This window comes from Phocoena sinus, chromosome 9, assembly GCF_008692025.1.
Source record: "Phocoena sinus isolate mPhoSin1 chromosome 9, mPhoSin1.pri, whole genome shotgun sequence".
In the NCBI taxonomy this organism is placed as follows: domain Eukaryota; kingdom Metazoa; phylum Chordata; class Mammalia; order Artiodactyla; family Phocoenidae; genus Phocoena; species Phocoena sinus.
The window spans coordinates 1,171,102-1,187,444 of NC_045771.1; the positions used below are offsets into that span (position 1 = coordinate 1,171,102).

At 55.4% G+C, this 16,343-nt stretch overlaps 1 protein-coding gene across 14 annotated transcripts in view; it reads right to left on the minus strand.

Annotated features, from left to right (window-relative positions):
- DNAJB6 (DnaJ heat shock protein family (Hsp40) member B6) overlaps positions 1 to 16,343 on the minus strand; it is an 85,560-nt gene that overhangs the window by 35,619 nt on the left and 33,598 nt on the right. For 10 of the 14 annotated variants that reach the window (XM_032642205.1, XM_032642204.1, XM_032642206.1 and 7 more), the window contains 2 exons: positions 15,470 to 15,611; positions 14,923 to 14,993 (listed from right to left, as the gene is read on the minus strand). In XM_032642205.1, coding sequence (XP_032498096.1) covers positions 14,923 to 14,993; positions 15,470 to 15,611 — 213 coding nt within the window. Of the gene's footprint in view, positions 1 to 3,193; positions 4,827 to 14,260; positions 14,994 to 15,469; positions 15,612 to 16,343 lie in introns of those variants that run through there. The other 4 variants (XM_032642214.1, XM_032642213.1, XM_032642212.1 and 1 more) reach the window with 2 other exon arrangements.

Sequence of the window (16,343 nt, forward strand, 5' to 3'; positions counted from 1 at the left end):
AGGAGGGAGGAGGACGGGGCCCCCATGACAAATTTCACCCTCAGAATTGGCACAAGGGTGTCACCCTGGAGGAGTGGGCTCCGGGCCAGCCATTGGTCTCTCTCTCAGGCAGCTGTGATGCCAGGACCTGCACAGCCCTGCGGTGATGGAGGTGGCGGCCACCCTGCTTCCCGCCCGCTCGTGCCACAGGGCGGCTCCGAGCTCTGGGCCGGGGACCCGCACGCACGGTCACCTTCACCAGACGCACAGCCAAGAACATTTCTCATTGCTCTCCACATTGTGTTTTTCTCGGTCTTTTCAAAAACAGAAGTTTTGCACATTAGGTGGAAACTAGCAATAAAATTAAAAACGAATGGTAATAGTTACCGAATAACTTCAAATTTCATTCTCTGGGGGGTTTCTGACCAGCAGTCACACGGCGGGTTGGCAGGGCTTAAGGGAAAGGCTGTCAGAAACCCGGTAACAATGCAGGCAGGACACAACCTGTCTGATGGGACCAGTGACACCAGGCGGTAGCCTTCCTGTGCCTCAACAACCCTGATCCCTGGAGGGTGGTGGGTAGGCCCGTCACCCAAACGGCGACGTCCAGGGCGCACACCACTGAGCCCCAAGCAGGTGACAGCCAGTGTGACCCGAGGTGCTCGCCCACTCGAGCTCTTCCCCAGGCAGACTCTCCTTCCATCGCTGCCGGGCCCCCCCCCCCCGCCCCCCAAACCCCACCAATGCGGAGGACGACAGGCCTGCAGAGATGCTCCCTGTAACGAAGACCTGCTCTCTCACGGGGGTGCGCGATTACAATCATTTCCGCACCATTTACACGACCCAGAGCGCCAAGTTCAGTGCTGGGTACAGGCGTGGGGCCTCCCCTCCCTCTCCTCCAGACACCTGAGCTCAAGTACTGGCCCCGACCCGCTCTCACCACACCTGAGCTCACTGCACCCCGCTCACTGCACCCCCGCTCACTGCACCCGAGCTCACCACACCCCGCTTACCACAATGGAGCACACAGCACCCCGCTCACTGCACCCGAGCTCACCCCTCCCCCGCACACCGCACCCGAGCTCACTCCACCCTCGCTCACCGCACCCGAGCTCACAGCACCCCCGCTCACCGCACACCTGCTCACCGCACCCCCACTCAGCACACCCGCGCTCACCGCACCCGAGCTCACAGCACCCCCGCTCACCGCACCCGAGCTCACCACACCAGCTCGCCCCACCCCCAGTCACCCACACCAGCCCCCCAACCCCGCGCTCACAGCGCCCCTGCTCCGCAGAGAATACCTCCTGAGACACCGCAAAGAAGTATGGTGACCCCGGGCGTGCATTTTAAGGCTCTCCTCGCCCTGCAGGGCCTCTGACATTCCCAGCACTGCTCCTCGGCAGGGTGCCCGGGGCTCATCGTCTTTCCCAACAGCACATCTCCTCCCTCCAAGAGACGTGCGCGGGCCGCTTGTGCGGCCAGCTAACCAAGCGCTCTGGAGAGAGCACCTGGCGGTCGGCGCACGTGGCCTTGACCACCGTCACACCAGATGCCACCCCTAGCAGTCCCCTGGGGACCTATGGCCACCGTCACAGCGGCTTCTCAGAGTCAAACGGACCGCTGAGCTGAGGAAGCAGGCCCTGGGCGCGGCCGTCACATCTGCTCGCCGTCCCTCGAGCAGGGGCGCCCCTGTGCCCGCTGAGGGGGGTCATCAGGCACCGACTGGACGCAGGCTTCACTCGAGAGCAGAGCGCTCCCAGAACACGCCTGTCTGAAGGAGGAACGTGTGCGAGCGAGGGTCCCAGGGCAGGGCCAGGGCTGGGGGCACTCAGGGCCATTCCACCCCCCAGGGACTCTACGGGGTCCAGACACAGGTATGACTCCCAAATCCACGAAGCCCTCCCAGGGGAGGGGGCCCCACGGAGCCGCGGCTAAGAGAACACCACCACGGCGACTTGATCTCAGAATCCGCACCAGACGCGGCAGGTGGGGCAGCGCGGGCAGCCCCAGCACGGCCGCAGGGTCTTGCAGGCCCGCGGCCACTGCGTCAGGGTCAGGGAGCTCGGCACCCAGCAGCCCAGCCACAGGCTCGGCTTGTCTCCACCTGGGGAGGCCTCCAGGGTGAGCAGCCGGCCCCTCCCCGGCTCCAGGCCCAACCACGCAACCATGCCCGGTGGCTCTGATGAGACCTTAAGGATGACACGTTGCCCACAGGTGTAGCCTGAGCACCCCAGGTGCGGGACAACACACATCAGCGTGTTCACTCTGAGTGGCTGCGTGACTGCGACGGGCCTAGACGTGGTAGGGGTGGGCATCCCAGGAGGTAAGGGCACCCCGGGGGCCGGCCCGCCGCTATGTTACTCACCTCAGGTCAGTTCAAACCCACTGGGTCCCTGTCGGCCGCTCAGAAGAGGTGGTGCTCCCCCTGCCCCATTCCGCCCAGGGAAGCCCCACCTGCAGGACCGCACGGCCGTGGGCACAGACGACACTTACCTGCCAGGCGGGCGCGGGAGGCCCGGTGAACGGACAGCGCCGGCTGTGTCTCGCGCACGGCACGGCCACCTGCCCTGCTCCCTGACGGTCTTCAGCGGCGCCAGCGCACAGGCCGGGTGGCTCCCGTAGGACCCGCATCCGCCCAGCGTGCCCCCTCAGCCGTGCTGTCACCCCGGGGCCCCGGCTGCACACACCAGCCCGTCTCCAGGCCCCCGCCACCCCAGCTCTCAGGGCCGCTGGGCACGCTCCGTGTCTGCCGTCTGGTCAGAGGACGAAACGGTCACTAAGACGTTCCTCCTGGCATTCCGGAACAACTCCCAGCGCACAGCACAGTATACACTCCAGGCCTTCAGGGTCTGGTGACCTCCCCGAAGACCGGGACCCGCTGTGGGTGAAGGTGGGGACACTCTTGGGTCCTGGGGACCCCCTCCCCCGGCAGCCGCCCCGGGCAAATACTGGCGCCCTCCCACTTCTGGCCTCGCCTCTGTGAAGCCCCCTCCCGAGGGCCCAGCCGCACCGTCTCTGGACCAGGGATTGTCCAGGGGTGGATGCAGGGGCCACAGCTGAGAGCCGGACTCTCGGGCTTGGACTCCGAGGCGAGCCCTTCAGAAGCTGCGATGGACACACAGCTGGGCGCCTCACTGTCGCACGAGCCGGCCCTGGTGGACACCGTCACCTACACCGTCACCTCTGTGCCCCAGGGCCGCCCTCCAACGTCATGAGCCCCAGAGGCCCTGGGTCTGGAGCAGGGTGGTCAAGCCACAGACCCCACAAGGCCCCCAGAAAGCGCCTCCATTTCTCAAGTACCGGGAAAGGGATTTGCGGAAAAGAAAGAAAGGTGGATGCTGAGAAGCTTATGTGAGTGTCTCCGCTGGACACTTTCTGGAAGGAATCCCTCGACGTGTTCATTCAAGCGCTCATTTTGAACCCACTGCACTACACGCAGAATACCAGCAGGCACTGACTGACAGAAGGGGCGGCACTGACAGACTGACAGAAGGGGCGGCCACCACACCCACAAGCGCAACCAGCTGCGGGCGACACGGGACCCCCTGGTCTGAGAAGATGGCCCGCTGCTGCTGCCGCTCTGAGTAAGAGCCATCAGCACAGCCAACTCCTGCCACGTCACGTGTTCACGACGGTGCCTGCCCTGCAGGGACCTGGCCTCACTGCACACAGCGGGGGTGAGCGGACCCGTGCGGCTCGCTGTGTCCCACGGCTCCTGAGCAGGAGAGACGAGAAGCCGAGGGGCACAGGAGGCTCGGCAGACGTGCAGCGTGCAAAGGAGAGTGGGCAGCCCCGGAGGGCAGGGAAGGAGGCCGTCCTGCCCCAACCCAGCGCCGTTTTCCCCGGGCCCAGCTGACGTCTCAGAACCGACACAGGCCTCTATCGCGTCTCCCTGCGCCGCAGCCCGACTCGCCCCAGGAGCTGCCCTAGCTGCTCCAGGACGCAGATGGCAGAGGTCTGGAAACGGCCCCCAGCGACTGTCGTGTGCACCCCGAAGCCGGGCCCCGGAGACGCCCCCCGGGCCTGTTCAAGGGCAGGTCTGTCCAGGGCAGAGGTGGCTCTGCCTTCAGGGCAGACGGGGCCAGGGACGCCAGTGCCTGGCCCAGCACCCGGGTGGAGGGGGAGCCCCTCCCCCGGAGGGCAGGCGTCTCAAGGGGACGTGAGAGGCCCCGGGAAAAGCAGCGCCGGAGCTCCAGAGACAGACGCCGACGCCGACGCCTGGGCGAGGGCTCCACAGAGGCCTTGCTGGCGGCCTCTCCCGCATCCATGGCTCCAGTGCGTCCCAGTCTGTTCCAGGGCTTCCCCGTGCCGCCTGGGTCTCCTCGTTCTCACAGCGTCCCTCCCGCCCGGAGTCCTCCCACAAGACCCGCCCTAGCTCCAAGGGCTTCGGTCCGGGGGACGCCCAGGGGGCTGGACCACGTGACCCGTGACAAGGGACTACCAGGCCTCTCCCTGAAGGCAGAGCAGAGCCCGGGATCTCCCTCCCCTGCAGGTGTGGGCGTGGGGAGGACTGAGCCGACCTGTGCCACGCTCTGCCCTCAGACCCCCTTCCTCCCCAGCCCCCAGCAAGGCACCCTCGGCTATGGGACATAACCGCTGAAGCAGCAGAGACACCTCGGGCCTCGAGGGTGTGGCAGGGAGGCCGGGCCTCGGGCGAGGGGGTCCTGGACGCGGAGATCCGTCCTCTCTGAGGCCCAGCCGCCCTGGCTAAGCATGTGGGGCCCTGATTTCAGACGGCAGGAGGGAGGGACTCACGCCACTGGCCCAGCTCCATTCCAGGTTCAGACGATGGGCTGTGAGTCCAGCTGCGTGAGGAGACCCCGTCGCCAAAACAATTCCTGAGCCTGTGGTTCCCGAAGCGGAGAGGAAGGTTCCCAGACGGTGTCCAGCATGGTGGACGCTGCCCGGGAGGCCCACAGAGGCTCTCCTCAGCGAGACACTCTTCCCTAAAGACAGGATCCCTCTGACACCCAGACGACAGCCCAGGTGCCTCCACCACCCGCCCAAGAAAACGCCTGCAGCCAATGCTCCTCCACTTCAAAGGAGCCTTGGGCTCTGCGATGCTCAGTTGCTAAACTCAGCATCGGCCGGCACCCACTTTCAGGGAGGGGCAGGGGGGGGTCTCAGCACTCACAGGACCCCTCGTGCCTCCAGACACCCCCCCCCCCAGGCCCCATGTGGATGGTGGAGTGGGCGTCCCAGGGTTGGCTCTTCTCTGAACAAAAACCTTCTCCAAAAAAGGGCGCTGCCCACCCAGGGTCATGGGACGCAAAATGCCGCCACACAGCAGACGCTTTGAGTCCGCCAGAGGAGGCGACAGCGACGTCCAGCACCCGCTAAGGACAGGAGGACACGCCCCCTCATGAGAAGAGAAGGCCCCCACGCAGGCCACCCACACCCGCCGTCAAAGATCCACGTGGGGCCTCTTGGTACAACCTGAACTTCCAAGAGCTGACACCAAGAAGAGATGACCGCCACTTCCCATCCCATCCCCCCACTCCCAACATCACGCTTTCTGAAAGCCAACCACATTTTGGGCTTCTTTCTACAGCCTCTTCCAAAATTTCCATACGTTTCTGTTAACTGCTGAAACATTCCTCTTCTACGGAAAATTCACTAATTGTTTCAGCAATTTACTATAAAGGCGAAACACATGACTTGAAGAAAAATAAATAAGTCACGTCCACTCTTACAACCCAAACAATTTACTGTTTCGGCATAATTTCTGCTAACTTTTTCCTCTGCAGAAATCAGCTATTAACGCACATGAATTTAACTAAAGTTCACGTGGGATACAATTCAAGCATCCTTTTCATCTGGGAAACAGAAAACATCCTGCCTTGTAGCACCAAGTTAGATAAAATTTCAAAACAAAGCACAACCCGCCCGTGCCCCTGTGGCAAAGCTCCCTGAAGTCACCGAGGAACTATGCAGGGGAGTTCCAGCCGCCGTCCCTCGGGCACAACCACCAACCCACGTGCTCCGCTTCTTTCCCCAAATGGAGGCCCAATGCGCAGCAGGAATCTGGCTGCTAACACGCAAATGAAAGCAAACTTCCTTATATAAAAACAGAACCACTTGTTTCCAAATACGTACAATCCAACAGGCCTCGGTTGTGGCTGCTGTTTTCTTTCTTCGAGGGGTCGGGGCAGGGGTTAATCCCATACTTCTTCCTATCACGCATACCACTGACACAAATGTAGATGACTCAGACATCCAAAAATGCATCACTGGCCCAAGAGAGGATTCAAATATTTAGGGCCTGAGAAGTGCCTGACACACACGATGCTGCCTCGCTCTCAGGGACTCAGTGCTGGACACACGCAAACAGAAAACCATGACACGACGAGGCGGAGGACGCGGAGACAGAAGCAGGGGCAGAGACGAGGAAGAGCAGGCGCCGCTCTCAGGATGGGGAAGAAAGCAAGGCACGGAGGCACGCGGGGAAGCCTCGGGAGGCGGCACAGACCACGATGTGACTCGGGTGCGGCAGGGCAGGCGTCACGGATGGGACAGGACGCAGGAAGAGCGGGCACACGGCCAAGTCGCCAGCACCTCGCAGGCGATTCTAAGCAGGGAGCGACTTAATTATCGCTGCCAGACTGCGCGCAGGACACGGTGGCAACGCGTCAGACCGACCATCAGATGGACGGAGAAAGCGGTCACGCGGAGGGGGACCCAGTCAGGAGGGGCCCAGGCTCTGGCAGGAGGTGGGCGGTGGTGCTGGCTGCGGCTGTGCGGACACGGGAGGATCACGGACCGAGGGTAAAGGTCAAGGAGACAACAGCAGGAACTCTCCTGTCCGAGCCCCTCTGAACTTAAGTCCTGCACAGAACCCACACCAAGGGTCGGAAGCTCCCGTTAGGGGCTGGTGGGGTTGGCCTCCCCCCCAGCACCATGGCTTCGAGCGTCCTTCATGGTAACGTCACAGAGGGTGGAGCCCCTTAACCTGCTCTGAGGCATCCGCCAGCCCCGCATGCGCCCGCCTTCCCCGGTGGGTGGGCTTCACTCGTTTGTCTGTGGAGACAGCTGCGGGGCAGGCAGTTCAGCAACCTGCTCCTCGGATGGGGGGGAGTTCCTGAGGCATCACAGCACCCTGGGATGGAGGGCGTGGCCGGCCGGGCTCGGGCGGATGGGGCCCCACACTCACCCGGAAAGTAGGGGTGTCACAGCTCCGGCCAACAGCGCCTGGAGCTCGGATCTCACCACCACACACCCCCGGGGGTTGTACGCTTCGAGAACAATCACGACATGGAAACCCAGGGAGGCAGAAGCAGAGCCAGCCTCTGCCCCCGGGCCTCCCGACCCCGGCACCTCACTCTGCCCAGGAGCCGCCCAGCCCCCCGGGACAAGGGGAAGCGGCAGAGGGAGAAGGAACCCAGCAGGCCACGCTCGCAGAGCCCCAGGCCCACAGTCCTCCAGCAGAGACCACCGTCTCCGGGGTCACGTGCTCGCTTGGCTGAAAAAGGCCCCGAGAGCAGCAGGGTAAGGATCAGGACCTACGGAGAGGAAGCAGGGGCGAGGGCTGTGTGCTGTCGGGGGCACCCCTACCGCCTGCCCCGTAAAGGACAAAGTAATGCTCTGATGCCCTGAGCACCCGGGGGACGCAGGCCGGCCCTGAGGCGCGAGCCACCAGGCTTTCCTGCTCAGTCCTCACTCAGGCTGCCGGGACTGGACCGTGCGGCTGAAGCACGACTTCCATCAAGATGACCGAAGGGGCTTCCCTGGTGGCTCAGTGGTTAGGAATCCGCCTGCCGATGCAGGGGACACGGGTTCGAGCCCTGGTCCGGGAAGATCCCGCATGCCGCAGAGCAACTAAGCCCGTGCGCCACAACTACCGAAGCCCAGCGCCTAGGGCCCGCGCTCGGCAGCGAGAGAAGCCGCCGCAACGAGGAGCCCGTGCACCGCAACGGAGACCCAACGCAGCCCAAAATAAAAAAATGACCGAAGGCTGTCATAATAAACAATAACTGAAATAAATCATCAAAAAGAATAAACATTCTAATTTTGGTAGGGTCTTATATCCACAAAATCTTATTTTCCTAAAGACACAGTTTAATCCACATAAAAATCTCGAGTGATTCTAGCTTCTTCTCGATACCGACATCCGTTAAAGACTTACTAAAAAACCGTATTACGCAGACTAAGCGGCCATGTGCCATGAACTCGCAGTTGTTTCATCAAAGCACTCCACCAGCGGACACCACATGACAAAGTGCAACCCGGGCCGAAAAGAAGACCCAAAGGACAAGAGAACACAAGTCCTGAACAGTTGCGTGTTGAATGAGATTTAATAGGTATTAACACTGGCAAGAAATCTGGGAGAAAGTTGGGTGTTTTTAACACATACAAACGTTCCAAGTAAATTAAAGAAGCAAACAGACATACAAGTGAAAGTACATAAAAAAATATGAAAATTTTTGGGCTTCCCTGGTGGCGCAGTGGTTGAGAGTCCGCCTGCCGATGCAGGGGACACGGGTTTGTGCTCCAGTCCGGAAAGATCCCACGTGCCGCGGAGCGGCTGGGCCCGTGAGCCATGGACGCTGAGCCTGCGCTCCTCAACGGGAGAGGCCACAACAGTGAGAGGCCCAAGTACCACAAAAAAATTTTTAAAAATTTAAAAATGAAAATGTTTTAGTTGTGGAACATGTAGGACATTAAACAAAAGGCCACCCCAAAAAGCCACACAGTATGTCAAATGAACATGTGACAACTGAAAAGGAAAATCACTTTAACAGAGCAAGCAAAGGACTCATAAAACAATGAATTAACAGGGGCCTGTGAAATCAGGGAACAACTGCAGAAAAACAGGCATACCCGCCAACAACCAAGAGGCTCCACCTCATACAGTAACCAGAAATTTGAATTTTGACAATTGTTATCAGACAGTATTGCCAAGTACGTTGGCAGGCACATACTCTTTGTGGAAAGCAATTTATGGCTACCAGCTTCAAATGCCCACATTTCTCCACCCGACTGTTCAACAACTTCTAGGCACCCGATTCAACGGAACTCCTCCTCCAAGGACACGCACACACGCACGCCAACACCTCAACAGTCACGGGAACAAAGGAGCGCCGATGCTCCCAGGCTGCACGAGACTCTCAGGCCAGAGGTGCGACGGGCGCCAACAGCCCCAGGCACAGACCTCGGGCTGGACGGCTGCCCCAGCCAGGCGCACGGGACCACAGCCGTTCCAGAAGCAGCTGGAACCCAGACCCTGCCCAGCAGGGCGGCCAGCAGCCAGTTCCGGGCCTCCACAGGACCCTTCCGCCACGCTCCTCCAACACACGAGCACGGGCCGACTGCGCACGGTCCCCTCGGGCGGCACGGGGAAGCACAGGCATCACGCGCAGAGACCGCCTCGCCTGCCCGCCCGGTCCTGGAGCCCGTGCTACCGGAGGCCTGGCGTCACCTCCAGCACGCCAGTGCGTCAGGTGAGAGCCCTCGGCCTCGGCTGGGGGCCGACAGCTGCAAGCGCAGCCCAGCTGGGTGCAGGTTCCGGGCACCTCCTCACTGCCGCGGACTGAGGGGCAGCAGAGGGGAAAATGTTCCCCCAAAGTGGAAAGACGGCAGCAGGAAAGGGTAACTCTTCCCTGGAAGCAAACGCAAACCAGAGTGAGAGGGAGGTGTAAAGCCCAGTGGACGAAGGGGCTCAGCAGGAAGCTCGGGCGTCTGGCTGCCTCGCGCTGGGAGGGGCACAGCCGCGCCCCGTGGGTGGTCCCCATCTTCCCCCTTGTGCAATCACAGGGGTGTATTTATCACCTCTTTGGTAAATGCAAGATTTTTTCAGGAGCTCCAGAAACATTTTTAATTAGGAAGAAATCCCACATCATCCCATCTTCAAGTACAAACGACTCAAAGAGGGGAAATCGTTTGGCAGTGTTTTTTTGGTACAACCAGAAAAGAGTGGTTTCTGAACGGGTGTCAGCTAACACTCCGAAGATGCTGGGGGTGGTCTTCACAGGCTGTAGTACACGGCACATCACGCGGCAACTGGATATAACCCACTCATACAGTTCACGCGTCTTGAATACCTTAAATGACTCCTATTCCCCGCTGGCTTCTGCCTGATGCTGGCCGTCCCAGTCAGAGCTCAGCGCCCTCAGACACCTGTGCTGGTGGCCGTCCGACCAGGTTCCCTAGTGAGTCGGCTAACATATGTATGTAGGTACAGTGTGTATGACAGTAAATTGTGCAACAGTGGAACTCGGGGTGTAAGAGCTTTGTCCACATTTGAAGATACCGGTACCTGACATCCTCTTAAGGAAATGCTACCTCCAGAACTTAAGCTGGAAAGTCACTGGAATTACTGTTTCTAGAAGAAAAATATCTACATGACTTTTTAGATTTTTGGTACATACATCGAGAACTGTGTGCAAACTGGAATGTCCTGCGTACTGATCCTCAAAACCAATAAATCTCGATTATTGAAAAAGAATTAGGAGAACAAGCCTAGTATTAGTCTCTTAAGACCGTGGTCACACTGTGCCCGCCCGCTGCACCCACCTGGGGTGGAGGGATGGCCGCCAGAACATTGGGACGGCCCCTGGAAGGACCGAAGTCCTCAAAGAGGCCACCTCCCCCTCCCGGCTTCACCGCCTGCACTACTCTCAGCACGTCCACACCCTGGCCGCGGGCTCGCGCTGCCGTCCAGCTGGGTGGAGCTCCGCAAGGGCAGGGAACTCCCCGCATCGCACGCTAAGGAAATGTGGTCTTCCCTACGAGACGACGGGAGAAAGGATGCAACGCTGCTTCTGCTACAGCATGCCCAGCTCTGGGTCCTACAGCCCTGGGACCTGCTCCAGGTAAGAAAGTCCTGTTCTCGTGATGTCCTACCGATGCCTCGAATGCCTCTGGGGACCAGGACGGGGCGAGGGAAGGGGTGGGGAGAACAGACAATGCTGCTGTGCTGTGTTCCTTTCAAGAAGCAACTCAATCCTACTGGGCGAAAAAAGGACAAGTAATGCGCTGCTATACTTACTAGACTGGGAAGCTCACCACCACCACGGACTATTCAGTGGTCCAAAGCACAAAGAAATGTCATCAACCAAGATGCACCCCCCAGTCCTCCCACGCCAGACCTGGTGGTTTCTCGGCACACTCGGACTGGGAGATACGGTGCTCCCAGGCTCACAGGGCAGCATTCCAGGGGCACAGTGGAAATGAGTGCCATGGGATGATTTATACAACAGATACTTAGGGAATGCTTCCAGCACCACGGGCTAGGGAGAAGCAGCAAGAAAATGGGCAAATCCTGCCCTCGTGGGGTCTGTATTCCTATGGAGGTTGGACTGCAGAAGACGAGTCTTTGTTCCCTGAATGCTGGGGCCAGAGGCAAAAGGAGAAATAGTCATGGCTCTCCACAAAGTGCAGAACTCACCCGGGTCCAAAACCTCAGTTAATGCCTTTGTATGTAGTTTGGTAAGAACAACTTACAGAGTGCACAAAGCAAGGAGCAAAGATTCACCTAAGCAAAGAGCAAGCACCGGGTCTTCTGACACCCAATTCCACTTCTAATGAACAAGACTCTCTCCAAAGTCCCAGCCAGGTCTAGTCTTTGGAAATCCATGATCACCATGATTTCTAGATTTCTGATTGACAGAGAAACAGCTGTTGTAACCTTCCCTCCTCTGACCTTTCCAAGTAGCAAGATGAAATAACTCATTTAGTCACCGAAAAAAAGAAAGAAAAAAAGTTGTCTTATCCCATTTTAACCACTAGTCATACTCAGTACTAAATCTCCATCTAATTAACCCAATTCATTAGAATAGAATTGCAAGGAATAGCAGATTCAAAGGTGCTGAGACAGGTCACCCCTGTGACCAGCTCTAAAAGCAGAAGCCTTAGACTGACTTTAAGGACGCAAGAAACGGTGACTGAGGAAGAATCTAATTATTTAAGCAAATGTTTCTAGACTTGCAGCATTAAACCACCCACTCTGAAAGTACCAATCACCTCGAAAATAACTCAAAAGGAGGCAGAATCTCGTACCTCATTAAAAAAAAAAAAAAAAAAGCCACTGGGTCATACAGTTCAACCTCCACTTGCCCACCATATCAAGTGCTCAAACTCACTCCACAATTCTGTGCTTGAAAGCCTCCTGAAATAGTAAGAACTATCCCATTACTAAACTTGCTGACGGCTAACCACTGAGAAGCAATAGCAGAGACAATGAATTACAAATTACTGTTGGATTCTCTAAAAATAAAAATATTTTCATGTGATTATGTAGTGCTGAAAGGAGAAACCAGAGCAGTCCCTGAAGAGGCTGAGGACAGCTAGTGGGTAATCAAGCAGGAACGGTGAGGCTTTAGTAGACAATAAACAAAGTGAAAACTGACCGGAAAGATGCTGCCCACAAATAATGTCCCTGGAGCTTCCCCACATCTGTACTGAAGACTCCAGCAGGCCAGATACACAGGTTACAAGAGTAACTTCAGGTAAGTCTAAAGCTATCTCTGCAAACTTCTACAATGTGCCCTTTGTGGACCCTCAAGAGGAAGAAAGATGAGCTACCGGGGCAGGTGTGACCAGTGGTATCATCTGTATCACAAAGAAGCAGTAACTGGGCTGCTAAAAGCAAACCTGGAACCTTTCGAACCTGAGCCGAAAAGGCAGGAACGAGGCAACTGGCCATCACTGAACTACATCAAAGCAACGGAGGTGCAAACCGCAGCGAACGAGAAAACAAAGCATAAGTGAGAAAAGCAGAGCACACTGCTGCCCCCTCAAGACTGTGCTCCGGGGAGCTGAACAGAAGACCTCCATCCTGAGCGACTGTTACGATAACCCCCCGAGCATGGAGGAGACGAGCGCACACATGATGTGACAGCCCCGCGGCAGGCTCTCCCAGACGGTGGGCACCGGCAGTTTGCGGGGAGCTCAGTCTCCGCTGCAAAGGCATTCAGGGCTACAGGAAGATTTTTGGTTTTTTAATCGGAAAGCACAGGGACTAACAAGTGACCAGACCTGTAACGTGAATTAAATGCTCTTGTCCCGAGTCGCTCCTTACGTGGTGACACCGCTCACAGCTGTTTCACAGCACACTGGACCCAAGGCTGCGGGAACGAACCTGACTGCTTCCAAATACTCAGCAAACGAGACCCGATAGCAACAAGTTCTCTTTCCTATTTAATTAACATTTCTATCACCAGACGTGCAAAATAACGGCAATTTTCAAAGTGGGAATGGTGAACGTGTGACTGTGACGCTCCCCTAAAAACATGTCCCCAGAAGAGGTTCATCTTCCACCTGCGCCCTCAAGTGGAGCGACTTGCTCACAGCCGGGGCTGCACTAAACGCGACCATCCCAGGACACTCAGACGTGTAAAGCCAAGGTTCCAATCAAAAGCTTCCTGGGACACCAACAACTGTGGGCTGGATGAGACTTCTCTTCATTCACCTGGTGTCCTGAGGGGGCCATCGAGCCTGTTCTACCGAATGGTTCGTTCCACCCACCAATGAGAAATATAATCTCCAAGTCAGGGAACTGGCAGCCGTTCCTGTGAGCTTCTCACTTAGTAACAGAGAAACCACCTATCCTGACAGCAACAACGAAAGCAGACTTTCTGGTACTAGGGTTTTAGTTTGTGAAAGGAGATTCTACAATGTGGTTTCCCAGCGTGTGGTGTGCCTACACCTTCTCCACAGGCTCCGTGAGCTAAGACGGCGGGGCACACGGAAGCCCCTTTCCTTGTCTTCCCGGGTCCAGCTGTCTTCCAATACTTACATTCAAGGTTGCAATGTCTTTTTTAACACCTTCTTCTAGCAGTTTCACACTGCTTAGTCCCAAAACAAACTCGAGTGGGGTAGTATAAATACAATCAAACTCTTATTTAGTATTCCCCTGGCTGGAATTCCAGTTATCAATGGTTATCGTGACAGATTATACTGATTGAAAAACAAAAGAAATACCTTTACATTTGCCCACACCTGTATCGTTCCATGACTTTACTATGCATATTATCTTTAAATGAGCTGGCATCAAACATAACCTAGAAAACTACAACATATTCTGAAGAATGGAAAACTGGACAGCCATTTCCTCCCTCACCAAAGAAATGTTCAATAATTATTGCTAATCATTATTCAACACTGATAGGAAAATTTTCATACGCACTCCAAATACACCAAAGAACACACGTAACTGAAGTCCAGCATCGGCCTTAGTGACCGGACACAGCAGGAATGAAAGGACTCTGGGAGCCCAGGCACAAAGTCACACACACACACGCAGGAGGCCTCGCCCCACTCAGGAAAGAATGCACCAAACACATTTGCATTTATTTTCTTTTTTTTTTTTTTAAGCAAATGACAAAGACCCAGTTTACCAGCTTAACTTTTTAAACCTAAGCTTAACACGTTACATATTTAAACAATTGTCAAAACTTACTAAGTTGCCAGCATTCATGCACAACTAGAAAACATCCTCAATTTATATTAAACCAGAAATGTATTACCATTAATTCATTAGTATCTTTCACTACTAAATACTGAAAAAACTTGAAATCACTTTGTGGAAGATGCGCCCTGGCGACGTTAACGTCACAGCAGCTGACACTACTTGGCTCATGTTTCAAACACAATGGAAAAGCAGGTCCGTGCTGGTGTTAGTGTACGGAAGAGTCACGGCCACCTTGGATTACGTTTAATAAAAAAGCAAAGTGCATACAGAGATTTACAACAATTTTAAAGACAAAAAAGAATGGTCCTATCATGTGGTCCCAACAATAAACTCAAAAGTCTATGACAAGTAGGGCTCCGATGAGCTGTGTATAAATACTTTAGATTAAGTACAGTTACACTGAGAGTCGAGTTCATGTGAAATCTTCAAAAAAATGTTCCTGCCAATCCTCCCATGGCGCGCGCCCGAGGGGACGCTGTGCTGCGCACGTGCGGCGAGCTACTTGTTATCCAAGCGCAGCAGCTGCTCCTTACCATTTATCGTCAAGGACTTCAGCTGGCCGTCTTCTTCGACTTCCACTCTCTCTTGACCATTCTCGACAATCCTGGCGGGGGGGCGGAATAAGAGGCATTTTACGATCTTGTTACCAAATACGTAAACACGTATGTGAATATAAATGCGTATTTTTACAGAACTTGCCACAGATATACGTGCAATTACTCATTTTGTGGCTGAAGCCAACCTGCGGAGGACAGGCGTTTCTTAAAATCTGACACTGAACACGGGCACAGGCACTAGCAGTCAGAACGGTCCCGGTTTCACTATGAATGGTTCCATTTTACCATCCAACACACTATTACCCATGAACACGGCTCTAAGTAAGGGTGATGTCTAATATGTAACACTGAGCAAAAATTCAGAAGGAAAAGCTCTAAATCGGAGATTAAGATTCTCATGGTACCAGACAGACTTAACATACAACCCGTATGTCACACACTGGAGGGTGTGCAAAGAAAATGTGGCACCAATGAAACACCACACCTACTTATTAGAAATATGAACTAGAGAAGATCACTGTACCTCTTTGTAGTGATTTTTCTGCCATTAACCACTTTAGTAGAAGTTGATATAGATTTGTAGTTGCCCATCCCACTGCCACCAAATGCCGTGGAAGAGAATGAAGTGAGGCCCCCATGACCTAGTGAACCAAAGGAAGTGAATCCTGTAGGGAAACAGGAAAGAAAGATTAGAGACTAGTATGTCCATTGTTGATTTAATGCACACATTTCCATCAGAGCCACAGGGCAGGAGGAACCTCCCCCCCTTTCCAAAGGGCTCTGCTGGGCTTCCCTGCACTTCACCCTACTGAAGGGGAGCAACTTGGAGCCACGCATCTCACAGGAATGGGGCGAAGTTCCCGCCACAGATGGGCAAAGCCAACTTGCTTCTGACTTGCCCCTTGTAATTGTGACCACAGGGAATAAAAATCTGAATTATTAAAAAGCTGAAACAGTTTTAGAAAGAATACCACCAAGAATTATCTGGAAAAGCACGGGTCTGCAGTTCACGGACTAATTCTCAATTACATGGTGATCGACTACGGACACTGACTTCCACAGCCACACCAAAGCAAGCCAACTTTGATGTTGAGACTGCTTGCTTGTTCAAAGAACTTACCTACCTGTCCCACTCCAAAAGGCCCACATCACAGCACACATTGCACACTCCCTAACAACTCTTCCTGAGGCACCTTAAAGGTAAGGACTGCGTCCCACACACATTTCTTAAATGAAGCACTGTTGTGATATTTTTAACCAGCTCTATTTTACTCTCCCTCACACCTGAGTACACTACATGGCATCTAACGAAAGGATCTGCTGGACAGAAGTGCACCGACATGTGCCCTGTGTAATCAAGTCCAGCCGGCATTTGAGGAGAAGAGCCCTCGCAGGTG